The 26,374-nt window shown below is 39.7% G+C and overlaps 1 protein-coding gene across 5 annotated transcripts; it reads right to left on the bottom strand.

Annotated features, from left to right (window-relative positions):
• Positions 1-1,742: 1,742 nt before the first annotated feature.
• On the bottom strand, positions 1,743-26,360 carry TATDN3 (TatD DNase domain containing 3). 5 transcript variants are annotated; one of them, XR_006777780.2, is made up of 11 exons: positions 26,165-26,360; positions 24,224-24,256; positions 23,249-23,322; positions 22,748-22,832; positions 17,900-17,962; positions 16,742-16,851; positions 16,522-16,577; positions 14,858-14,970; positions 10,620-10,700; positions 7,037-7,467; positions 1,743-3,694 (listed from the first exon to the last, which is right to left on the bottom strand). XR_006777780.2 is itself a non-coding variant. In XM_045787869.2 (10 exons), exons 1-10 carry the CDS (start codon positions 26,228-26,230, stop codon positions 7,324-7,326), a joined length of 825 nt encoding a protein of 274 aa, XP_045643825.2. In that variant the 5' UTR covers positions 26,231-26,360; the 3' UTR covers positions 6,699-7,323. The 5 variants fall into 5 exon arrangements, 4 of the variants coding, with proteins under 4 accessions (XP_045643825.2, XP_045643826.2, XP_045643827.2 ...); XM_045787869.2 differs by lacking the exon at positions 1,743-3,694 and having other exon boundaries at positions 6,699-7,467; XM_045787870.2 differs by lacking the exon at positions 1,743-3,694 and having other exon boundaries at positions 6,699-7,467; positions 10,620-10,697.
• Positions 26,361-26,374: the final 14 nt, after the last annotated feature.

The raw sequence follows: 26,374 nt of genomic DNA, 5'->3' as shown, positions 1-26,374 counted from the left end.
ATCACTACCTGAAATCACGAGAAGTCCACCCCCTCCCAGGAATGTTTCATATCTGTTGATGCACATGTTTCCTCATAAACATGTGGGGACTGGCATTTTCCTCCTTTTGCTCTGGCTCCCTGTACAGCTGTCTGCAGGTGAGTTTCTAAGTCAAGGCCACTAATGCTCCTGCAGGAAGGCACCCCTGGTTCTCCAGAAAAGACTTCAGCATGGCCCACCATTGCTGCTGAAGCTGCTGTAGGGGTTCAGAATGAGTTGTCCTAAGATGTGCCGTTTTGGCATGTAGATGACTCTTGAGCTGAACACCATCAAGGCCTCAAAGACTCAGGAAGAAACTTTGACCTTCCCCCTAAACCGCCTGAAAGAATTTAGAGGACCTGTTCCAGGAAGAGAGCTACAGTGCGATATGAACTGGGCGTGGAAGAGTGAGGAACCTAGCAAAGTCTGTTACAAGTCCTCTCTGTGTCCCATTATTTCTGTAGGCTCAGCAAACACTCCTTTTCATCTTCCCGTGAACTGCTTTCCTTCTCAGGGTGACCGAATTCCTCTGATTTTCTATTTCGAGAACTGATTTCAAGGTGATATGTCCAGCAAGGATGAATGGAGGCATCTCCTTTTTAAAGGTTATCTTTTCCATTAACGAAACAAATGGAGCACCAGCCTCTGTCACCCTGTAGTCACACAGGCCACTCAAAAGTGAGTCCTTCTTGCCTCAGGGCCACCACATCGGCTCCTCTCTGCCTGGGAAGTTCTTTCCCCATTCTCCTCAGATCTGGCCCCTTCGCACCCTTCAGCAATTCAATTAGCATGTCCTCAGAGGCCTTAACTAACCACCACATCTGAAGTAGAGAGAACTCTGTCGTGCAACTACTTATTACTAAGCAGGCAGAAATGTCATGGAATATGTTCTACAGGTCCAATGAAGTCCCTGCTCTTGCCTTGCTACTCACAGACCAGCAGCAGCTGCCCTATCTGCAATATGGGACCTTAGGTATAAGGGAGGAAAACTTTTCCTTTCTTCCTTTGTAGGTTCTTTGGCTGGTGAATAATTGAACTGATATAAGACAGGGTAACAGGAGAGAGACAAATTTAATTTCTTAGGAGAGCTCACGAAAATATGAGACTCAAAGTGACCAAAGCAAAACTTGTATACCTTTCAGACAAAGAAACAAATTTGTGAGGCATTGACAAGTCTGGGCTTGGGGTAGTAAACTGGTGAAGAAGAAATGAGTGTTTATACAGCCTCGCAGTGCTGCATTCCCCATCTCTGGTGATAAGGATGTTTCTTTACCTCCTGATTCGGGAGGGTAGCTTTCTCAGGGGAGATTTATTTCCTGCTTGCAGGGGGACAAAGGAGGCTCAGAGTGTCCTTCTTGCACTGCTGCTTCTTAAGCAACTTTGATTCAAAATAACCCAAATAATTCATAGTGCAGAGTGGCATATTTTCGGGGGGCCTGCCGTGGACCCCACACAGGTTTCACCCCAGCTCTACTGCAACGGAACCTGTCTTTTAACAAGCTCCTCAGTTGACTTATGTAGACATTAAAGTTCGAAAAGCACTGCAGTTTAAGGCACACCCATAAACACCTTTCTTGGAGTCCACTTCATTTTCTAGCACATGGTTCTCAATTTCGGCTGTACCTCAGAAGCATCTCGTGAGCTTTCCAAAAATTCATTTCCCGAGACCCCGATTCCAGCAATTCTCATTTAAATGATCTGGGTCGGGCCGGACGTGTGGGAACTTTTTAAAAGCTCCCCTGGTAATACTGATGTGCAGCCAGGAATGAGAGCCACTGCTCTGGCTGGGACTGAGTGAGCCTTCCAGTTCTGTTCAGGTGACAGGAGCCTCTTTAAAGGACTGGCTTCCAGACCAGAAGACGCCCTGGGCCTCAGGCATCATTCTGAAAAGTATAGGCCAGGGGTCAGCAAACCATTCTCTGTAAAAGGCTAAAGGTATTTTAGTCTTTATGTCCGTGTGATCTCTGATGCAACTAGTCAATTTTGTCCTGTACAATGAACACAGACACAGGAAAACGAATGACCTAACTGTGTTCCAATAAGTCTTTATGGACACTGAGATCTGAATTTCATATAATTTTCACACGTTGTGAAATATTATTCTTTTGATGTTTTTTTCCAACCATTTAAAAATATATCTATCTAACGCATGCAAAAATTACGTCTAGCTAATCCAGCTTTGAGCTTTACTCATTTCACCAGTGAAAAGTTTTCTCTCTGCATTTTTAAAAACTTTGGGTATTTCAATGACAGTCCCAGACTCCTTAACTTCTATTAACAATAAAAGTTAGAAGAAGCAGATGAAAATGGATTTACATACAGAATTCCTCTGTTAGGGAGCTACTGATTTCGGAAGGCGCCTGTTAAAATGGACTTTAAATTTGTTTGGTGAAAGTATTGCATTGACCAACTTTGTTGTGGGCGAGGATAGCAGTGTGAGACACCCCCAGTCCAGAGAGGAGCCTTGAGAAGTGAGCCTGAAGAGAGATCTTTGGGGATTGGGGAAAATTTCTCTTAGGCCTTGTTCTGTGGAGGGTGTGGGAATACAACTTTACAGGCTTGATTCTTCAGTTCCAAAGGGTGTATTCTTTCTAGCCAAATTAATGTCTGGCTTTTCTTCTGAACCCCCAACAAGAGGCCTCTTATAATAAAAGGACTAATAAATGGGCACTGAATTGTGGCGACTGATGAACTGCAAAGTATCACCAACCCTCAGGGACCATTCCTGAGGTTGAGGTTAAGGAGGTCCTGGAGGGCTTCTTCCCCATCTTGACATTTTAAAATTGGGAATCAGGCCCCAAATGAACTCCAAAGTGGCAATAAAGGCAAGAAATCATAAAATAAAGATGGAGGACAAGAGAGAGAGAGGAGGGTAAGTTCTGGATTTGAAGGGTGGAGTTTTATGGACTGACTGACAACAACAGCAGTCTGTTTCAAAAAACAGAAACCAACTTGGAATAATTTAAGCAGACAAGGAATTTATGAAATATATTGGGTAGCTCACACAAGCTCCAAGAAGGCCAGAGGACCAGGTGTGTAGGCTACAGAGCTAGAAACAATGCCCAGATCGGGACACAAGGTGCAGGAAGACCCACTGCCTTTGAACGTGGGATACGGCAGTACAATCAAGGCCACCAGCACCTCTCAACTGGGTGCAGCTGCCACCTGCCACCCCAGCATGGTGTCCACACAGCCTGTTTCTTTATCTTTACATCCCTGGCTTCAGATTCCAAGTTTGGGTGCAGCCTACTGGTGGAACGTAGGTCATGTAACAGTCAGAGTTGTAAGAAAATGTGGGAAAGCAAATATTTGGCATTTTCAGTTTCTAGAGTGGATGCCGTCTAAGGTAAGAGATTCCACAAATACAAGAAAAGTGGAGAAAAAGAATGAAAATGTTCACCTGCAGTATAGCTTTTGGGTTATCCCCAAATCAACACATATCCATCTTGCTCTGCGAATGTCTTTTAAGATGCTTTCACAAGACAAATCACCACCTGCCATGGACGGCCAGTGCCTTATCCCTTAACAGTAACTGGACACATGCTGTCTGGAAAGCTCTCCAGGCTCTATAATGAGTCCCATTTTCCTTCTCTTCCTTCCTCCTTTCCTTCATTTCCCCAAGGGTCTCTTGGTGACAACCACTTTAGGGTACCAATCTTCTCACCAATCAGGATTCCTAAAGATATAAGCAACAGAAATGAAATCTAGTGTAAGGAAATGAACTTACTGAAGGATATTGGATAAAATCTCCAGGAGGGCTGGAAAACCAAATTCATGCCACTGAACTAGAAGCATAAAGACCACTGCCACAGCCACGGGGCACAGACCCTGCAGTGAAGACTTCCAACCTTGCCAAGCTGGACTCTAAATTCGCTGCTATACTGCCCACCCTCACCAAAATGGAGTTGGGTCAGTCCTGGCCTCTTCATGTCCCTCGCAAAATTCAAACTCCAGGGTGAGTCATGGTATCAGTGCCTTGGTTACAAAGAAGCCTGGAGTGACTGCCTGGCATTTTCAACGTCTACAAGGTGAGAGGTTCTCTACAGAAAACAATTCGCATGTGTCATGGCCAAAAAAAGACAGTCAGATGTCCGTCCATATGAACCTCAAGACCCCTTCTCTCTCCTACTGATTCCCTCAGTTACTGCCTATCTACTCAAATTCAGAGTTCTTGATTTGAAATACCTGAAGGATGGCTTTTGAAGGATGTTAAACTAATGCATAAATCAAATCGGGAGGCACTGCGATATTTGGAAAAAGTGCTGGAATGGAAGTCAGGGGATTATAATTCAAAACGTATCACACATAAGCTGTGAGCATTTATACAATGAATTTAAATTACTTGGGCTTCAGAAGCAATCCACGGAAAGGTCCCGTACAGAAGACATTAGACTTTGAACACTTTCTGCTCTTATATGCTACACATGGCTCTCTATATTTATTATATTAAGCTATTAACTGGGAAATGTTATTTGGACCAGTTTTAACATGTAAGATATAAATAATACTCAGGTTGTTAATGAATTACAGAGATGCTCACCAAAGAAGTTCTCTTTTTTGGAGTTGTGCTTGCTTTGGAATTAGCCAAAAATAAGGAGGGTGAGGAGGGCATACAAGGATGTTTTTGCTTGAAGCCTCATGTTTAAGCTTGTAACACTGATAATCCCTGAATTATCTCATTTCTTTCCACTCTATCTTTTTGACTGACTTTGTAATTATTAGCACAGACTTTGTCATAATTTTAAAAGGACCGTGAAAAAAAAAAATAAAAAGGACAGTGAGATCTGCTTATGATTGAAAAGCTAAGCCCTAAAAAGCCCAGAACAGTTTCTGGAAACCCTTTGTAAGTTACTCAGATCTTGTCAATGAAATGTCAATTCAAATACCTTACCGTGAAGTATTCAATCAAAAGCATGAACAGAGCAACAAAGGGCAGATAAAAATATTAAACTCTGAAGTATTAGTGTAGCTCAAGCAGCAAAGACAAGACTCTTCTTTACGTTCAGCTTAGAAGAAGGATCTGGGAGAGGGGAAGGAAACATGCAACAGCAAGAGGACAGTGGAGAACCACCAAGAAAAGTAGTGGGCAGGAGGACAGAGAAGCGGCAGCAAGGTGATCAAATGAACCCTTGGTTGCATAATAATGAAAGAAAAGAGTTGATATTAATTTTTCTTTTTTAATTTAAAGGATGATACATATTCATCTGATTCTTACCGGAATAAAAAAAGACAAAAGCTAGAATAAGAAAAAAAATGTTTCCTTTAGTAAAGAAGGTCACCATATGCTGGCAGAGGGGAGGGGGAATAAAAGCCCTTTTAGCCTTTCACTTGGGGGAGTGTGTTCCTACAGAACATAAAAGATTTGCTTTTCTGGACCATGAGAGTTTATTCCTATTTTTCACAATGTTTAACATTTGGAAATCTTCGAATAGCATTTAATACATTCTTAGGCTGGAGATGAAAAATATGCACCATGAAACCAAACCAAACCAAACCAAACCAAACACAAACCAGTCAAAATGTACACAGTATTAAATCTCCATTTCAAAGAGCAGGTTGAAAGAGAACATATCTAACTTGTCTGCGGAGGTCAGCTCGACTTACTACCTCCATTTGCTTATTTAAAAGATATGTGAGAGCATATGATATTGCAAACTTTGTTTCAGACCGCACAGAAGATGCAAAAATGAAGTAACTGGTTTGTTCTCAAATGGTCTGTAACTTCTAAAGGTGAAAAACATACACAAGGTAACTCTAGTAAAAAGGAATGTGTGTTAAATGTCATCAGACTGGTTTTGTAGAACCTCGTTCCTCCTTTATGATAGTACTTCTCACAATGCTTTGAAATTATTTGTCCACTTTTATTACACTTTGAACTGAAGGCAAGGACCATGTCTTATACCTCCCTGTAGCCTATGGACCCAGATTAGTGGGAAACCTATTGGAGGGGCTCCATAACTGTTTGTGCGATAAATGAAACAAATAAATTGATGAGTAAATGAAGAAAGTGGCTACACAATTTAGAGGGCAGGGATCGTGTCTGGCTGGGGTGATGAGGCCAGCGGAAGTCATTTAAGTTGGATCTTAAAGGATTGAAAGGTGAGAGTTTGACAAAGGGAGTACGAGCAGAAAGAGTAGTAAATAGGCAGAAGAAACGCAGAGTTGAAAGAGAGCCGGAGCCAGATTTTAATAGAACCGCCACTACATGTAGGAATTTCATCTCTCATGATGTTGACGGGTGGTCACGTGCCTCATGAAGCACCCTCTTCTGTTCCTTAGCTAGTCTAGTTTGGCTTGGACAGTCTGCCCTACAACTAGTTTTGATTCCTCTATAAATAAATTTCAAAATATTAAAGATTATGTAAAATCACTTAGCTTTTTAGGAAGTTAATTTTTTTCTATGATAGGTACTTTTCCCGATATTTGCTGCTTGTATAATTTAGTAAAATTAAATACTCAGGCTTTGGTATGCATCACAACGCCTAGTAAACTACGTATAAGATTTTTTTAAATTGTGGTAAAATACACATAACATAAAATACCACTCTAATAACTTCTAGGTGTGTAGGTTAGTGGTATTACTTCACATCATTTTGCTACCGTACCCACCATCCATCCACGGAACTCTTTGCAGCCAAGATTTTTTAAACTTAAAAATATAAAATATCACTGCGTGCAAAAATAGTCAGATACATTTTAATAAAGCTATGTACATTTTAAACACGTGACAATATTCAGACTGGAACTTAAACTCAGTTTATTGCCTAAACTTTGGGGCTTGGCATTTAACGGTGATTGCACAAACCACTGTCTTCCTAAGTCAAAATCCACGATCAATATAAAAATCTATACATTTTTCTCTTAAAAAGAAGTAATTCAAAGTACTAACAATTAAATTTTACAAACCCAGAGAAGAGATCTCTGACAGTGTAAGAAACGAGATGATCTCTTTCTACTAGATAAATCCTACGGTGGTGAAGGATCAACGTTAACTGTCCCCGTAGCGCTCATGTCTTACCTGGTGGAGCCTCCCTTGCCAGAAGAGATGGCTTCAGGTCATATGGTGGTTCTACCTAATGGGGTAAGGTAAGAAGCAGTGGTGTTTCCCAATCTCCTGCTAGGACTCCATTAATTATAAAGAAGTACAAGGTAGAATCAGAATCTAGGGTTTCAGGATTTTAGGAGAAATATTTCTTTAAATTTATAATCGTCAATGTCCTTAGATGATGGCCTCTTCAGCTCAGACTCTTACTCAAAATATTTCTTTCTCTCAGTGCTGTCCCCACAGCAGATTTGGCTTCGAAGCTATTCCTGGAGCAGGTGCCGAAGCTTGGGAAACAGTCTCAATGCATTCTGTGTTGTCACTTCTATAACTTCTTCTACTGAGATCCCCTTCACCTGGGCAATATATTCTGCTGCAATGGAAATGTTTTGGGGTTCATTTCGTACCTGAAACAGAACAAAGCAGAAAGTCAATCAGACATGACACTCAAGGAAAACAATCTTGGAGACCATAGATAAAACAGAACAAAGTGAGCTGGTAAAAACCAAAGAGCTTTTTTTTTTTTTTTTTTTAATGGGCAGATTAGGGGAGGCAGGGAGGCAAGGCTGGGGAGAAGGCCCTGAGCTTCAGCTTAAAAGCTACAGCTGCAAGGCTGGCCTGTCCAACATTGATTGTAAGCTGGTGTTGCTCTTGAAAAGAGCCCTGTGGTATTCCCACTGAGGTCCTGGCACCTAGCATATGAAGCAGTCTGCAGATGGTCAACATTTGGTGACCTGCCTGACCTGATGGATTAACTGTGCTTAGTTTGTTGCATAAATGAGTGCTTATAAAGGTCACTGCTCTGCGGCTTGGCCTCTTCACCTCACAGGTAATTATTACAGCTGGATTCAAGAATTGCTACTGTGTCTGGAAGACTAGATAGATTATGTACTGGTATTTCACTGATTCTAAGACACATTTCCTCCTATTAAACATCTCTGAAATTGATATATGTTTTACTTATATTCAGTGGCATGTCGTAGCATAACTGGCAGTGTTTTTTTCTTTTTTCATGGTCATAAAGCAGTGGTGTATATATAATCAGTAGTATTCAGATTTTATAAATTTGATTATTATTTTTTTGTCTACTCAGGATGATAACATTCAGAGGAATAAGATAACTATTAAAGTTTTAAAAAGTGACCTTGATAATTAGCCTAAAAAACAATGAAAAATGTGCACCAAGATTTTTGTTCCAAGACGTTCATTATATTGTTTATGATACTGTGTTGGAAACAACATAAATGACAATATCAAGTTACATATATTGTGGTCTGTTCACACACTGGAATATCATGCAGTTATTAAATCTGATGAGGAAAAGTATAGTTATTGACATACAGATACCACATAAAAGTCATAAAATGTGTTCAAGCGAATCCTATTTTTATGAAAAAAATATATATGTACATATATGGATGTTAAAAAGGCTAGAAGGACATAAAAACTTACATTTATTTAGTGCTTACTATGGGCAAGGTTTTGTTGTCAGCTTTTCATGGAATTTCTCACTTATTTCTCAAAGTAACTCTGTGAGATAGGAACTATTGTTAGCAGTTTTACCTGTGTGCTGTTTTTATAGGTAAGAAGGAATCCTACAAAACTAGTATGTCAGAGGGCTGAGGTTTGAGCGTGAGCAATCCGGCGTCAGTTTGTGCTCCGAGCCACTGTGCTCCAGTGGTAGCCTCTCGGTGGTAGATGGTTCTATTTTCTTGTTTATGATTTTCTGTGTTCTCTAATTTTCTAAACACATTTTACTTAACAAAAAGCATATTCAAACTACAAAATTTATTGATTCAGTAAGTACTTCTGTACCTGCTATGTGCAAGGCGCCGGAATTCTTGTCAAATCAACTAAAATAGCATTTGAAATTCATTCCTGTTGGGGCACCTGGGTGGCTCAGTCGGTTAAGCGTCTGCTTTTGGTTCAGGTCATGATCCCAGGGTCCTGGGATTGAGTCCCACATGGAGCTCCCTGCTCAGTGGGGAGTCTGCCTCTCCCTCTGCCCCTCCCCCAGATCATGCGCATGTATGCACACGCTCTCTCAAATAAATTTAAAAAAAAAAAAAGAAAAAAGAAAAAAAATGAAATTCATTCCTGTTTAGGGAAAAAAAATGCTAGGTCCTTTTCCTTCTAGTTTACACTAACCAGGAAAGCAATTCTGTACCATTTTGTCCTATACACAGACAAAAACTGTAACTCGTGTTGTGATTTTTCTGTCTTCTATATTGTTTTAAGAGCTGACTTATAAAATTTATATCCAATTGGACATTAATTAGCAATAGTCACACTGCAATCATAAACAATCATAGTTTATTAAAAATCACATCACGACTACTCCCAAACCTCTGAATCTTGAGAGCCAGTCTTCTGAACCTGGTAGGCATGGAGACACATTATCTGATGGGCAGTCAAGGGCACAAGTAAGCTACATGCTGGGAGGCGAATATAATAGGCACTAAGGCAAAAAGAGTAGATACTCTGGCTTCTTTTTGGTTATAATTTTAAAAGGTAGCAATATTTAAAGTATGATTCTTTGTGGCCTATAATAACAAAATGTAGAGCAAAGACCACATCAGTAAATCCATGACTATATTAATATTTGTACTGAAGGAAACAGAGCGTCATTTTAACATGCTAATTAAAAAAAGAAAAATAAATGTTTCTTGAGCATCTACTGTATACCAGACACTGCTAGACATTTGATATACATTATTTCATTTAATCCACAGTGTAATATTCTAATGTTATTATTGTTATTTTGTAAATGAGGAAACAGGTTTTTTTTTTAAGATTTTATTTATTTATTTGAGGGAGAGCATGGTGGTGTGGGGGAGTGGGGGAAAGAGCAGGGGGAGGGGCAGAGGGATAGGAGCAGAGGGAGAGGAGCAGAGGGAGAGGGAGAAGCAGACTCCCCGTTGAACAGGGGCCCATGCGGGGCTCCATCTCAGGATCATGACCTGAGCCGAAGGCAGACACTCACCCGACTGAGCCACCCAGGCACCCCCTGAGGAAACAGTTTCAAAGAGATTAACTAACCTGCCCAAAGTCACACAGCTAGTGGGTAGCAGAGATAGGATTTGAATCTAGGTCTTTCTGACTCTAGACACTGAACTTTTTTACTATACAGGTCTGGCTCTCATTATTATGTAAATTAAGACTTGGCCAATTTCCAATATTTGCTGGAGCACAACAGCTATATAATTAGTAAAACCTCTCAACCAAGCATTAGAATAGGATTCCATTGGGGGTGCCTGGGTGGCTCAGTCGGTTAAGCATCTGACTCTTGGTTTCGGAGCAGTTCATGATCTCGTGGTCATGGGATCAAGCCCTGCATCGGGCTGTGCTCAGTGTGGACTCCGCTCCGTGAGGGATTCTCTCTCCCTCTCATTCACTCTCTTCTCTCTTTTAAATAAATAAATAAATAAATAAATAAAATCTTTAAAAAAAATAAAACAGGATTTCATTGTATTTACACTGTAATGAGAAACACAACTAAACTGAAAATAGCTCAAGAGAAAGATAATCTAAATAATGTAGGAATTAGATAATCCCTTACCTGTTTTTCTGGTCCTAGTGCAGGTGAATCTGTTTCTAAGCAAATTGAAGTTAAAGGCAACTGTTTCACAAGTTTCTGCTTCTTAGAGAAAAGAGAAAGCTAGTCAGTTTAAAACACGAGACACAAAGATTAAAAAAAAAAAAAAGGAGCATTAAATCCATATACCAATGTATCCTACTTTTCAGGAACCTAAAATTCATGCTTTCATATTCAATTAATTACATACATTACTAAATGCTCACCACAATAAATGTAGTTACTATCTGTCGCCATACAAGATTATCACAATACTATCGACAATATTCCCTATGCTGTACTTTTCAACACCATAACTTATTTTGTAACTGAAAGTTTGTACCTCATAACCCCCTTCACCTATTTTGCCCATTTCCCCACCCCCTTCCCTTCTGGCAACCACCGGTTTGTTCTCTTATGAGTCTGTCTGGTTTTCTCTGTTCATTTGTTTCATTTTTTTAGATTCCACATAAAAGTAAAATCATATGGTATTTGTCTTTTTCTGTCTGATTTATTTCACTTAGCATAATACCCTTTTGATCCATCCATTTTGTTGAAATGGAAAGATTTCATTCTTTTTTATGACTGACTACTGAAGCACTATTTGTGAAAAACTGGAAATGACCTGACCTTTACTTAAGGTAATGATTAAATAAATTATTGTACATCCCTATTGTGAAGTATTATGCAATCACTTTAAAGACGAGGTAGAGTCATATGTATAGACACAAGCAGATATCCACATATTTCCCTAAGTATTTGGAAATTGAGCAACACACTTTGAAATAATCAATATGGTTAAAGATGAAGTCACAAGGTCAATTAGAAAGTATTTCAAACTGAAAGAAAGTGAAAATATAGTATCTATCAAGACCCGTGGATTGCAACTACAGGATCTGGTTAGTGCTAATGCAACAATAGCAGTAAACATGTATATTAGAAAATAAGAAAGATTTTAAATAAATAATCTAAAGTTCTACCTTACACTATAAAATGAAACTATAAAAAGGATAATATACAGGCACACCTTGTTCTATTGTGTTTCACAAATAGTGAGGTTTTTGTTTTTGTTTTTTTTAACAAATTGAAGGTTTGCGGTGACCCTACAAGTCTATGGGTGCCATTTTTCCCGCAGCATTTGCTCACTTCATGTCTCTGTATCACATTTTGGTAATTCTTGCAATATTTCAAACATTTTCACTGTTATTATATTTGTTACGCTGATCTGTGCTCAGTGATCTTTGATGTTGCCATTGCGATTGTTCTGTGGCACTGCCACCTGCGCCCATACAAGACGGTAAGTTTTAATTGATAAAAGTTGCACGTATTCTGACTGCTCCACCCACCAGCCATTCCCTGGTCTCTCTCCCTCTCCTTGGGCCTATTTCCTGAGACACACAATACCGAAATGAGGCCAACTAATAATGCTACAATGGCCTCTAAGTGTTCAAGGGAAAGGAAGAGTCACACATTTCTCATTTTAAATCAAAAGCTAGAAATGATTAAGCCTGGTGAGAAAAGCCAAGATAAGCTGAAAGTGAGACCTCTTGGGCCAGTTCACTGAGTTGTGAATGCAAAGGAGAAGTTCTTGAAGGAAATTAAAAGTGCTGCTCCAGGGGAGACACAAATGATAAAGCAAAACAGTCTTATTACTGAAATGGAGAAAGCTTGAGTGGTCTGGATAGAAGATCAAACCAGCCACAACCTTCCCTTTAGCCAAAGCTCCATTCAGAGCAAGGCCCTTCAGTTCTACACAGGCTGAGAGAAGTGAGGAAGCTGCAGAGTTTGAAGCTAATGGAGGTTGGTTTACGAGGTTTAGAGAAAGAAGCCGTCTCCGTAACATCAAAATGCAATGTGAGGCAGCGAGTGCTGACGTAGAAGCTGCAGCAAGTTACCCAGAAGATCGAGCTAAAAGAATTCATGAAAATCTGCTAAACAATAGATTTTCAGTGTAGATAGAACAGCCTTATGTGGGAAGAAGATGCCATCTAGGACTTTCATAGCTAGAGAGAAAAAGTCTACGCCTGCCTTCAAAACTTCAAAGGACAGGCTGACTCTCAATAGGTGCTAATACAGTTGGTTGGACTTTCAGTTGAAGCCAAGGTTTACTTACAATTCCAAAAATCCTAGGGCCCTGAGAAACTGTGCTAAATTTTTTCTGCTTGTGCTCTATAGATGCAACAACAAAGCTTGGATGCAGGTACATCTGTTTACAACATGATTTAATAAATATTAAGTCCACTGTTGAGACAAAAAAGATTTCTTCCAAAATATTACTGCTCATTGACAATGCACCTGGTCACGCAAGGGCTCTGACGGAGACGGACAAGGAAAGTAATGCTGTTGCCATGCCTGCTAACACAACATCCAGGCTGCAGTCTGTGGATCAAGCAATAACTTTGACTTTCAAGTCTTATTATTTAAGAAATACATTTTCTGAGGCTATAGTTAGTATCACATAGGTAGTGATTCCTCAGATGGATCTGGGCAAAGCATACTGAAAACCTTCTGGAAAGGATTCATCATTCTAGATGCCATTAAGAACATTTGTAAGTCATAGGAAGAGGTCCAAATATCAACATTAACAGGAGTTTGGAAGAAACTGATTCTAACCCTCATAAATGACTTTGAGGGGTTCAAGACTTCAGCGGAAAAAGTAACTGCAGATGTGGTGGAAATAGTAAGAGAACTGGAATCAGAAGTGGAGCCTGTCCTCTGCTGAGAGCCTGCTTCTTCCTCTCCCACTCCCCCTGCTTGTGTTCCCTCTCTCCCTGGCTTGTCTCTCTCTCTGTCAAATAAAGAAATAAAATCTTAAAAAAAAAAAAAAGAAGTGGAGCCTGAAGGTGTGAATGAATTGTTGCAATTTCATGATAAAACCTGAATGAATGAGGAGCTGCTTGTTATGGGTGAACAGAGAAACTAGATTCTTAGGAGGGAATCTACTCCAGGTGAAGATGCTGTGAAGATTGTTGAAATAACAAAAAAAGATTTAGAATATTATATATACTTAGTTGATAAAGCCGTGACAGGGTTTACGAGGATTGACTCCAATTTTGAAAGAAGTTCTACTGTGGGCAAAACGCTATCAAATAGCATCGCATGCTACAGAGAAATCATTCATGAAAGGAAGAGTCAATGGATGCCGCAGACTTCACTGTTGTCTTATTTTAAGAAATTGCCACAGCCACCTGAGCCTTCAGCAACCACTACCCTGATCAGTCAGCAGCCACCAGCATTGAGGCAAGACCTCCACCAGGAAAAAGATTACGACTCACTGAAAGCTCAGATGAAGGTTTGCATTTTTTGACAATAAAATACTTTTATTTATTTATTTTAAAAATTTTATTTATTTGAGAGAGAGAGAGAGAGAGAGCGCATACCAGCTGGGAGGATTAGAGGGATAGAATCTGAAGCAGACTCTGCACTGAATGCGGAGATGGACACAGGGCCAGATCCCATGACTCCAAGACCATGACCTGAGCTGAAACCAAGAGTTGGACACAACTGACTGAGCCACCCAGGTGCCCCAGGTTATCTTTTCAGTTGGTGAGTTGTAATGGTGTTTTATATACTCTGGATACTAGATCCTTATCAGATATAATTTGCAAATACCTTTTCTCATTTTGTGGGTTATCTTTTCACTTTCTCGATAGTGTCTTTTGAAGCAAAAAAGTTCAAAAATTGTTTTATTGTGGAAGTTTTAAATTTTGATGATATCCAATTTATTTTTTTCTTTGGTTGCTTGTGCTTTTGGTGTCATATCTAAGAACCCACTGCCTATTCCAAGATTACAAAGATTTTGATTTGTTTTCTTCTAATATTTCTATAAATTTTAGCTCTTATGTTTAGGTCTCTGATCCATTTTTGAGCTACTTTTCATATAAGTGTGAGGTAGGAACCTATGATTAATTTTTGTAATGTAACTAGGATACCATTGTAAGTGTGTAATAAAAGCTCATGTTTTGGGCGCCTGGGTGGCTCAGTCCATTAAGTGTCTGCCTTCGGCTCAGGTCATGGTCCCAGTCCTGGGACTGAGCCCCACATCAGGCTCCCTGCTCAGAGGGGAGCCTGCTTCTCCCTCTGCCTGCTGCTCCCCTTGTTTGTGCACTGTCTCTTTGTCTCTCTCTCACTCTCTGACAAATAAACTAAAATATTTAAAAAAAAGTTCATGTTTTAAAGGGTATTTCACAAAGCATAAAATGAGGCTTAGTTAAGGAACTTACCTGTCCACTCCTTATGATGGAAGGAGGAATTGAGAAGAAGTACCCAGCTCTTACTCCTTCCATGGCTACAGATGGCCTACCATCAAATGCATGCAGAAGCACTTTGTCAGCACCTGTCAAAGATTAAAGATAATTTAGAGTTTCCTGTCATTTCCTTAACAAGAAATTTTCCCACTAATCAAACTGTGCAACACAGGTTATAAACTTTAAGTAAATGTTGGTCACTATGATATAAAGATGAGGTTCTACGATTTTTTTTTTAAGTTTTATTTATTTAAGTAATCTCTACACCCCATATGGAGTTGAACTCAACACCCTGAGATCAAGAGTCACATGCTCTTCCAACGAGGGATGCCTTTATGGTTTCTAAAGGGTAAATGTACAGTGTTCAAACAGTAAAATAAAAAAATACAGGACATTCCTTATTTTCAGAATAAAATCAAAAGGCAATTTTTTAAGGGCCCCTGGCTGGCTCAGTCAGTTAAGCATCCAGCTCTTGATTTCAGCTCAGGTGTTGATCTCAGGGTTGTGAGTTCAAGCCCCATGCTGGGCTCCATACTGGGCATGGAGCCTACATTAAAAAAAAAAATACAAATTTTTAAATAAACATTTGAACTTCTTATACCATCAAACCTTTTCTAGAAGTTTGTAAACTGTCAAATTAAGGTTCCTACTAGGTTTTTAAGCAGTGAAATTATCCTTAACAAGAATGCTAGTGAAAGAAGAAACAGGGAGTTCAAGGACTCAGAGACTCAATAGTCAGGATTGGCTTTACCAAATCACTTCCAGTTTTTAAAGGATAGCTGTTCAGCCTGACTAAAAATCGTGCTCTCAGTAATTCCAGTGATTCTCATCACTGAGAAATACAATGCTTTCTAGTTGCAGACAATTACATTTCCTTTACTATCTGATACTGTTTTTTTTGAACAGTAGGCGTGATCATTAGTGGATTACAATCGTAAGTGAATTATGAAATCAATTTAGTGGGCCACAACTGAGCAGCATATACTTATATGTATGTGTGTGACTGCATATATGTGTGTGCACATATTTATACATGCCTATCTGCACATACAGATAGATGTACTGCTCCGTAAACTTTGGTGGTTTTCTGTATGGGTACATACTGAGTCTCTTTATGTGTACGTAAAGTCTTGGTACCAAAAAAAGCACTCAAAGTATATTTCTTACTGCGGATGGTACTTTAAAAAGTCTGAAAATTAATGCTCTAAGATATATTTTTACTTTAGGAGCAATTGGTGAAGATGACAGTACATTTTCAGTATGATGGCCACCATCTGTATAATACGATTTTCTGAGGCAGCAGCCAGAAAACATGCAAGACCCATCTTTGCTCTGTTTCTTCCTCTCTCATTAATCAGCTGCTTAAGCTGATAAAAAATTGGAGCTGTTGATTTTTAAATTAAGGAATATAAATTACTTGATCCAATTTTTCATTTGCTCTATGCTGGCCTTCTAAATGTCATAGTCACACTTGAAAGTAGGCTGACTTGCAAAATCACCTTAGTTCATTTCCACCTCCACCCTTGCCCCATTCCCTTCCCTTTAAGAAATCAAATTAAAACATGGCTTATTCTATGAGAATATGGACTGGAACTGTCAAACTTAAATATTAGGCACATTTCTCTCAGGAACCTAAATACCTTGCTCATTTAAGAGGCTGATGGTGGGTCTTCCAGCAGAGCGTGAGTGAACATTTCTGTTTAACAACAAAAAATTCCTTTTAGGTACTTAATCTGAAAGTATTATTTTTGTTCCATTAAAGTAATTCAGAGAAAAATAAATACAGAGCTCCATCTCAGGAGAATCATTATTTAATTTGCTCTATAGCTATTAATACAGAAAGATGATCAATTAACCTACAAAGGCAAATTTAATCTTTTGGCGAACTGGATCTGCCGGATTAGGACTTGTCGTTGCTCTTCCTTCTGCTCATCAGTGCCAGCAAATCTGGGGGAGAAATCTAGTCCCACCTGTAATAGAAAAGTAAAACAGATTTACACGTTTACTGTTTAATGAATTCAAAAGACACACTGTGGAGCAGTGCTGTCCAAGAGAAATATGATGGGAGCCATACATGCAAGTCACATATATAACTTCACGTTTTCTAATAGCCACATTACAACCGCTAACAAGAATCAGGTGAAATTAATTTTAACGATATACTTTATTTAAGCTATACGTCCCAAACATCATTATAATTATATAGTAATATTATTTCAACACAAAATCAATATAAAAAAAATCACTGCATTATTTTACATTCTTTTTTTGGGGGGGTACTAAGACTTTGAAATCCTTTGTGTTTTATATTACAGCATATCTCAATTTGGACCAGTCACATTTCAAGTGCTGAAGGTGTATGTGTATGTGGTTATTACATTGGACAGTAAAGATTATAAATATTTCCCTTAATACTATTTTGGCATACATTGCTATAGTCTAAATTTAAATGTTATCTTATCTTTTATCTTTGATTAGAGGTGGAGTTAATATCAAGTGATAAAAATGTTTCACGACTGCAAATTATTTAATAAAAAATGTTCTTTAATTACAAACTCTAGCCTATTTTTAAATTCTTAAAAAATATATATTTTATTTATTAAGTAAACTCTACGTTCAATGTGGCGCTGGAACTTATGACCCTGAGATAAGAGTCACATGCTCCACCAACTGAGCCAGCCAGGCACCCCCAACAAACTAGTCTATTTAAAGTATGTTTGTATAACTAACTATAGAGATGACCCTATTTAAGAAAAGGAAAAAAGAAGAACAAAATACACAGAAATGCTAATAAAGTAGTTTTCTTCCATCAACATAAGTGTATGGTGGGGCTTTCTACTGTCTTACCCCCAGGCTCTTTAGCTTATTAAGAAAGTACTGACAAATTATTATCCAGCTAAATAAGGTGAATGTAATTATCTAAGTCAGTTATAATCACCAAAAGTGAACTAAAGATTATACTCCTATATCATATGAAAGTCTGGATTAGAAGTCATTTGATCAGCTATTTGGTGTTACCTCTCCAATTGCCAACAACTGATCCTTATAATTCTCCATAATGGGCAAAGCTACATCCAAATCCTAGGAGAAAAAAAAAAAAGTAAATTTGTTTAAATAGAAGGGTAAGGGAAACTGATGCTTTAGAAAACACCTTTTAGGGGTGCCTGGGTGGCTCAGTTAAGTGTCTGCCTTCGGCTCAGGTCATGATCCCAGGGTACTGGGATCGAGCCTCACGAGCCTCACAGTTGGGCTCTCTACTCAGTGGGAAGCCTGCTTCTCCCTCCCCCACTCCCTCTGCTTGTGTCCCCTCTCTCGCTGCCTCTCTCTCTATCAAATAAATAAATAAAATCTTTAAAAAAAAAAAAAAAACCTTTAACCAGTTGAAGAAGTAGTGACAGTCATCCTTCTACAATGGTGAGAACTACTATTTGGAAATTTGAGTAGAAACATCCCACACCCAGTCAGGTTACGAGAACATGACTTTCAATGAAAAGTCTGACTTAAACACTTCCTAATCTTTAGGAGGAATTTCCTGACATTTAGGACTGATTTGGATTTCCTCCTGGAATAGCTGACCACGAGAGAAGAAAGCTAACAGGTAGTCACTTTTGTAATTGAGTTTTTGGGGGAGTGCACTGTGTTATGTTCTTCTCTTGGGATACTAATGGTTTTTGAGTTTTTTAATAGCAACAACCCTGTACTTCCTCTGCACTATTTTCACTGATTTCTTTTGTCTTTATAATTCTACTTAGCCTATTTTTGTCCTAAAGGTTCAACATTATAAACACTAATTATCACACATATGCTTGTTTGTCGATTATTGAAGTAACTAAGTACAATTAGTTTCCATGATATTGCTATTTCCACTTAAAGGAATTTGCCCTGTAAGGGTTCCCTTGTAAGACAAAGGAAAGACAAATATATGTAAAATTTGCTTCTAGATATCTTTAAAACTACTTTGAGGGTTTAGTCTCAGGATATGTAAACTGCAAAGAACTTCTACTGAGGATAATCAGAACAAAGGAGAATTAAGAAAAGAGCGGTGAAACAGATGGTAGAGGAACGGGAGGAGATTTTACAATTATGCCTGTGGAGACAGAAAACATGAGGGACAGAGTAGATCATGGCCTTAGAAATACATTCTAGTAGATTCGATAAAGAGGAATTAACACTGTCATGAGGAGCTAAGAGTATAAAACCCTAGAGATCAGAGAAGGTGTCTGACAAGAGCAGAGGTTAAACAGCGTCAGCCAAAGCTTTTTCCATATCAAACATCCAAACTGCTCTGCCTCTGAGGTTCAGAGGGGCTGGAGAAGTTGGAGATTACCCAGGAAATGGTTGACACCTGGAAAGTCTTAGAAAGAAAGTGTACATTTGGATGAAGACCAGATAGAAGGAAAAATATGCTTCTTGGATTATGTATTATCTGTGAAAAAAGCAAAAACAAATTTACAGTGAGACTGTTCCAACTTCTCAGGAAGTAATCTGGAAGTTTCTGGCAAGTCAAGAATAGTAAATAGAAATTAATATAATTCATATTACTAATTTTATATGTGTGTATTTTTGTGTGTGGTCTCTATCATTTTATTTCAATAGATGTAAAGTTTTATAAAGACATTCACAGATCTATTTCTTTTTTTTTTTTTTAAGATTTCATTAATTTATTTGACAGAGAGACAGCCAGCGAGAGAGGGAACACAGGCAGGGGGAGTGGGAGAGGAAGAAGCAGGATCCCAGCAGAGGAGCCCGATGTGGGGCTCGATCCCAGAACTCCGGGACCATGCCCTGAGCCGAAGGCAGACGCTTAACGACTGAGCCACCCAGGCGCCCCCACAGATCTATTTCTGACTTCATTTCTATTCCCACCTCTTCCATGACGTCTCAAGTTCTTTAATAGCTAATGGTTCTATTACGGGGTTTTTAAAGATCCCATACCTCTACACCCGATGACCGGGACTACTACCACTGTATAATTATCCATGGTTTACAAATGAGGAAATTGACACTTAGCAAAGTGAAGTGCCAAAGATCAAACAAGCCAGGAGGCTGGGTCTCTGAGACTTCAAAGCCTGTGCTGTTCCCACTATGCTGCCGAAAGAAGAGAGAAGGATGAAGGGAGGAGGAAAAAAGGGGATGAAGGCAAAAGGGAAGGACAGATTTATTCTGAATGATTTTAAATAATTACAATAGATTTTTTTTTATTAAATAAAATGTTTAGTCTTCACAATCTTGAAAACAGGGCCAGGCGTGTAACACAAATGAGTGAAGTGGGCCAAGCAGGAATGGGAGCCAACTGCAGAGTACATGCCCTGCCTGCAGGGGGCAGTAGATCGCACACAGTGAATTGTGGTTCCCTGAAATATCTCTAGAGCCCAAGCCCTGCCTGGTGGTAATATTTATTGAATGAGTAAGTTCAGGAATATGCTGAAAGATCTGTGTGATGCTAGGCAGCTCTAATTTTATTTACTTACTTTATTAGAGAGAGAGAGAGAGGAGGGGCAAAGGGAGAGAGAATCCCAAGTAGGCTCCACACCCAGGGCAGAGCCCAACATGGGGTTTGATCTCATGACCCTGGGATCACGACCTGAGCTAAAGTCAAGAGGTCCAACCTTCAACTGACGGAGCCACCGAGGCACCCCAGAAACTTTAATTTTATGAACCATGTGAATTTACTAAACACTTACTACACACCTGCTTTGTACCACATATTAGGGGTTTATAATATAATCATTACAAGAAAATTAAACTATGGTACAGACTACAAGCACACCAAGAATAAAAGAGGAATAACCGCTTATCTCTAGTGTTTTCCGGAGGGCTATCCTGAGATTTTGTGAATCTAGAATTACCTATCTATTGTTGCTATTTTCATTAGTTTTGTAAGTTAGACAGTTCTATCAGTTCTACATTTATGTCAAATTCACTGACTTCCCTTTGTCTCCACCGCTAGCACTCTGGTCCAGTCTGCCATCGTCTCTCATAGGGGCTATTGCAATAGTCTTCTCACTCCTTGTGTCTTCCTTTTTTTGCACTCTTCAAAATTTGTTCTTTACACCATACCCAAGGGGATCTCTTCAAAACATAAATCCCATCTTGTCCCTCCTCACTTTGAATCCCCCCACTGATGAAGACTGAACTCCAGCAAGGCCCTGGACGAGGTGCTCCCTGCCCAGTCCCTCTGATCTCACCACCATTACTTCTCCTTCCCTCTGGTCACATCAGCTCTCTTTCTGTTTCTTGACCACATCAAGCTCGTTCCTACCTTAGGACCTTTGTGCTTGGTTGTTTCCTTTGCCTAAAACACTCTGAGCCCTCTCTCTGCAGGGCCAACTCCTTCACAGCATTCAGGTTGCAGTTCTCATATCATCACCTCAGAGAGGTCTTCCTTGACTACAATCCAAAAATCAGCATCCACAATCCCTATCACATAATCTTATTTTATTGTCTTAAAGGACTGAGTGTTACCTACGTGTATCTAATTGTTGATTGTCTGTCTGCCCCGACTAGAATCTAAATTCCATGAGAGGGATTTCACTCTATAGTGCTTATAGTAGTGCTTGGAATGCAGTAGGTACTCAGTAAATACTTGCTGACTAACTAAACGAATGCCTATTCATACAAATCTTTATATAAATGAAAGAAATGCTGTCCTGCTATGATCCCCAACATTTTGGGAACTGTATCTCTCCGGCAATTTAACTAATTTTATCATCCCAGGAAAACAATTCAGGAGAGCTGAATTGTTTATTTTGTTTCAAAATAAATAGAGCTACCTGGTGTATCCTAATGTAGAAATACAGATTCATTATTATAAAAAATGAAAGACCTTGTATCTTAATTTATTCATAGGTAACAAAAAGTCTTCACTTCTTCAAAATGGTGGGTTATCAATCCCATTATGTAATAAAGCACTTAAGAAACTGTATCTCCCTGATGCTGAGTCAAGAGACAATTCTGAAATATGAGACATATTGGCTACTGTGAGTCAGTGAGATCTTGTAGTAGGATTTTTTTAGAGCCGGTATAAAAGCAGTGCAGTTTCATAGATTAAGAGCATTCCTTTAGAGACAGTTTAATATTCAAGAAGATACTGTGCACCTGAACTCATCTGTTCTCTTACGGTACTACACCTATGAATTTCTACCTTTCCTTTTCTGGATATTTTATCACTTTTTGGCCAAAGCAATATGACAACTTGGTAAAAAATGTGAAAACAAGTCACTTATAATTATACCCGATCATCACAGCTAATGTCATGTCTGTGTTTTTCCCTCTAGTCTTTTTCTTATAGAATATATTTTTACATGAATGTCACAACTAGGGAATAAACCATCTGGTATCCTGCTCTTCTCCCTATATTGTATTGTAAACATTTTCCATATTGCTACATAACATAAACCTTATAGTTCTCATTTTCCATGCATACAGTCCATACATACACATATTTAACACTCTACAAGTTAATTTTTCCTTTATTTCTGAGCCTCTAAGCTGTTTCTGTTTTTTTCTCTGTTACAGATAATCCGGCAATAAACACCTTTGTGAAAGGCAGTGTTTCCTTCTTCTGGATTATTGCCTTAGAACATAAATCAGAGGAGCATTACTGAGTCAAAAGGTATCATTTTTTATGCTTCTTGTTTTATATGACTTTTACCTTTTTTTTTTTAAAGATTATTTATTTATTTATTTGACAGAGATAGACAGCCAGCGAGAGAGGGAACACAAGCAGGGGGAGTGGGAAAGGAAGAAGCAGGCTCCCAGCGGAGGAGCCCGATGTGGGACTCGATCCCGGGACACCGGGATCACGCCCTGAGCCAAAGGCAGCCGCCTAACGACTGCACTACCCAGGCGTCCCATGACTTTTACCTTTAATGTGACACTTCTTTGATCTCCTGGTGAAACTCCTTGAACAGGGTGAACACCCAAGCAGGGCAGGACAAACCCCTTATACCTAAAAATGTAGAATAAATAAGAAAGCAGAAATAGTAAACTAGTAGACAATGCTATGCTAAAGAACAAGTATGAAATAATTTTTTAGGGCTATGTTGATGTGATTTTCTTCTCATTCTAAAATTGGATGACCTTTGAAAGCACAAATATGACATCATAACTCCATCCTTATTAGCAACTCTTTAAATTCTTTTTTTTTTTTAAGATGTTATTTTTCTATTTGAGGGAGAGAGCACAAGCAGGGGGGAGAAGCAGAGGGAGAGAGAGAAAAGCAGACTCTCCATCTATCAGGAAGCCCAATTATGGGGCTCAATCCCAGTACCCTGAGATCATGACCTGAGCTAAAGGCAGACGCTCAACGAACTGAGCCATCCAGGCACCCCAGCAACTCTTTAACTTCTTAATGAAAAGTAGCACCTTTCTGAAAGCTGCATAATCTTTTCAAATTCTCCTGACTGTTCAGCAACCACCACAAGAGCCATAACATTGGCCTGAAACAAAAATGAACAGAATAGTTAGAGTCTTAAACAATATACATCTAACATAACTGAAGAGAAATTTAAAGTCTTCTGTACTTTTAGTTATTCTTGCTCACTCATACTCCATCAATATAATCTTGATGGCTATCACTGAGTACTTATATGTTTCAGGCACTATGTTCAGCAAATATAAATATTACCTCATTTAATCTATACAACCCTATGAGGTAGGCATTGCTGTAATCCATCATATTGATCAGAAGTTTTGGGTGAGCCAAATAACTTGCTCAAGATCATTATGCCCATGTAATTCCAGAGCCCATGCTCTAATTAAGCTGCCATATTAAATGATGGTTGTGTATATAAAAATGTATTAGCAACCGTTTCTGACTATCACTTTAAGGGAAAGCTACAAAGTGGTAGTTACAATGAATTTCATAAAAACTTACAAAAATTAATAATCTTTTCCTGCAACAAATCAAAATGTCTCAGAAAACTTTTATAATTTCTCCAAGATCTCTGGAATAATGTTAATTTTAGAAGTGACAGACAGACCAATCTGTTCCATATAACTGGTAGCTGCGGGGACATGTTTTGGATTCAGACTATCTTGTCTGTATCACTTTACTAGCAGTCTATCTTTGGATAAATTAATCCCTAGGTCTGAGTTTCCTCCTCTATCAAACGCATAATGGTTGGCTATAAAATAGTAGCTTCTTCATAAGAATGGTGTGAAACTTTAAATGAGATAATGTACAGACAGGGCTTAGCTCAGTGCCTGGCATATAGTAAACAGTTAATTAATGCTACTTTTTTATTAACAAAGCAACATAGGCATAGTGTATCTAAATTTCAAGCTGTTCTAGCTTGAAATTAATAGGAAAACAAAGGGCAATTATAGATATTGACTTACTTTCTTGGCTTTCTCCAACACATCATCCAGATCCTAAAATAAGCATAAATAATCACAATTATTTTAGATGAATAAGTAACTGCTCTTTGGCTGGATATATCAATGTAGCTGAGGCACCATAAAGAATGACGACAATGGCAAGGAACAGTGTGAAAGAATGTGAAGAGCTACACTCCCCCACCTTCTGTTTACTCTTCCTTTCGCTCAGTAAAATCTGGCTTCTGTTCTTACTCCACTAAAACAGAAACTGTTATTGTCAAATATAAAGGACAACTGTCTGTCCACCTCTTACTTTACCCCTCAGCAGCATTAAGAACTCCTCACTTGTCCATTCCTTCCTTCCTGAATTATTTCCCACTCTTGGCTTCTGCAATACCGCTCTCCTGCAAACACCACCCTATACCAGCTGCTACTTTCAGTCTCCTTAGCCGGCTCTCTCCTCTCAAGATTTCAGGACCCTATGCTCCTCTCTCTTTTACCCACCTCAGGTGATCTCATCCATAGGTTTTGATATATCATTATGCTAATGAGTCCTCAATTTTGAGCTCCAGACTAGAATTCTCTCCTGAGCCCAAAACTGACATTTAAAAACGACATTTCCACTTGGATGGATATTAGGCTTCAACATGTGCCAAACATAGCTCTCCTCTACAAACCTATTCCTTTTATCTGCCCTCCCCAACTGCAATCTTCCCTCCTCTCAGTAAATAGCACCGCCATCCTCCCTCCAGCATCCTCATGTCCTCTCTCTCTCCCTCGCCACATCCAATTCCTCAGCATGTACCATAGATTCTAGCTCTAAAACACACTGAATCCATCTGCTTTTCTCAAACTCCCCTACAACCACCATCTCCTGTCTACATACAGCAAAAGCCTCCAAACTGGTTTTCTAACTGCCACACTTGCTCTCCATTTTTAAGATGGAAATCAGATCTTGTCACTCTCCCTTAAAAAAAAACACCCAAAACACCTTTACTGGATCCACATTGTCCTTACCGACCTACCTCACCTAACCCCTGCAAACCTTTAGTCTTACTTCAATGGCTCTCTCTAGCTCATCACCCTGCACCTAGCCTTTCTGTAGCTTACGCGTTAATTCTACCCTGTCTGGAGCCTGCGACCTGCTTGGTTTCTACACCACCATACACCCACCTCCTTGCTTGGCTGGCTCTTTGCCTTTCCAGTTCCAACTGAAGTGTCACCTCTTTTTTTTTTTTTTTTTTTTAAGATTTTATTTATTTATTTGACAGAGACAGCCAGCGAGAGAGGGAACACAGGCAGGGGGAGTGAGAATGGAAGAAGCAGGCTCCTAGCAGAGGAGCCTGATGTGGGGCTCGATCCCAGGACGCTGGGATCACGCCCTGAGCCGAAGGCAGACGCTTAACGACTGCATCACCCAGGCACCCCTGAAGTGCCCTCTTGAGAGGTTTTTCCCCTTAAGAGACTCTGCTCTTCCTCCTCTTTTATCAGTCTCTGGTTTCCAATGTAGCGGGTAAAACACTTTGTAACTCTGATTTTGTTTGTGTTCTGTTCTGTTTGCTTCACTCCCCCGTTAAAACTGGAGCACACGGCGCGCTGCTAAGTGCCGAAAGCACACTTTTCCTAGGAAAAGTGGACGCTCCGGCTAGGCCAGGAACTGCGAGGCCCGAGCGATAAACAGCTGGGACAAGGGGCGGTAGAGGGTAAGCCCTCTTGTAAACGGGGAGGGCGAATAAAAGCCATGTAGAGATAGAGGGCTTAACCCTACTCAGGACCAGAAAGAAAAATCAGAATGACTGAAGTTAAATAGAGTCAGGAGCAAGTCACTCATGGCCATGAACAGGGGCCTGGAAGGATTTGACGCTTGGTCCTAAGGGAAGAGAGCAAAAACAACCCGAAGGGAAAGGACGCGGGGGAGGAGGCCCTCCCCGCTCCCACGGGCCGGGCTTCGCCCTTACATACGCTGTCAAAATCCGGGGCCGAGAGGTGGCAGTGGCAGTCCACAAACCCTACGCCCACCGCCCCCATCGCCGCCGCCACTGCCACCCTCCACTCTCCCGCCGAGCCTCAGCCGGAACGCTGCCACTGCAGCGGGTGGAGTTTCCGGCCGGACGAGTGCTTCTTCCACCATTGAGAGCCCGCCCTTCCGCTCCCAGAGTTCCCGCTCGCAGT

This window comes from Ursus americanus, chromosome 2 (genome assembly GCF_024610735.1).
Source record: "Ursus americanus isolate L20-20 chromosome 2, mUrsAme1.1.p, whole genome shotgun sequence".
NCBI lineage: Eukaryota > Metazoa > Chordata > Mammalia > Carnivora > Ursidae > Ursus > Ursus americanus.
Note: the sequence above shows the minus strand (reverse complement) of the source record. Positions and strands in the feature narration are given on the sequence as shown.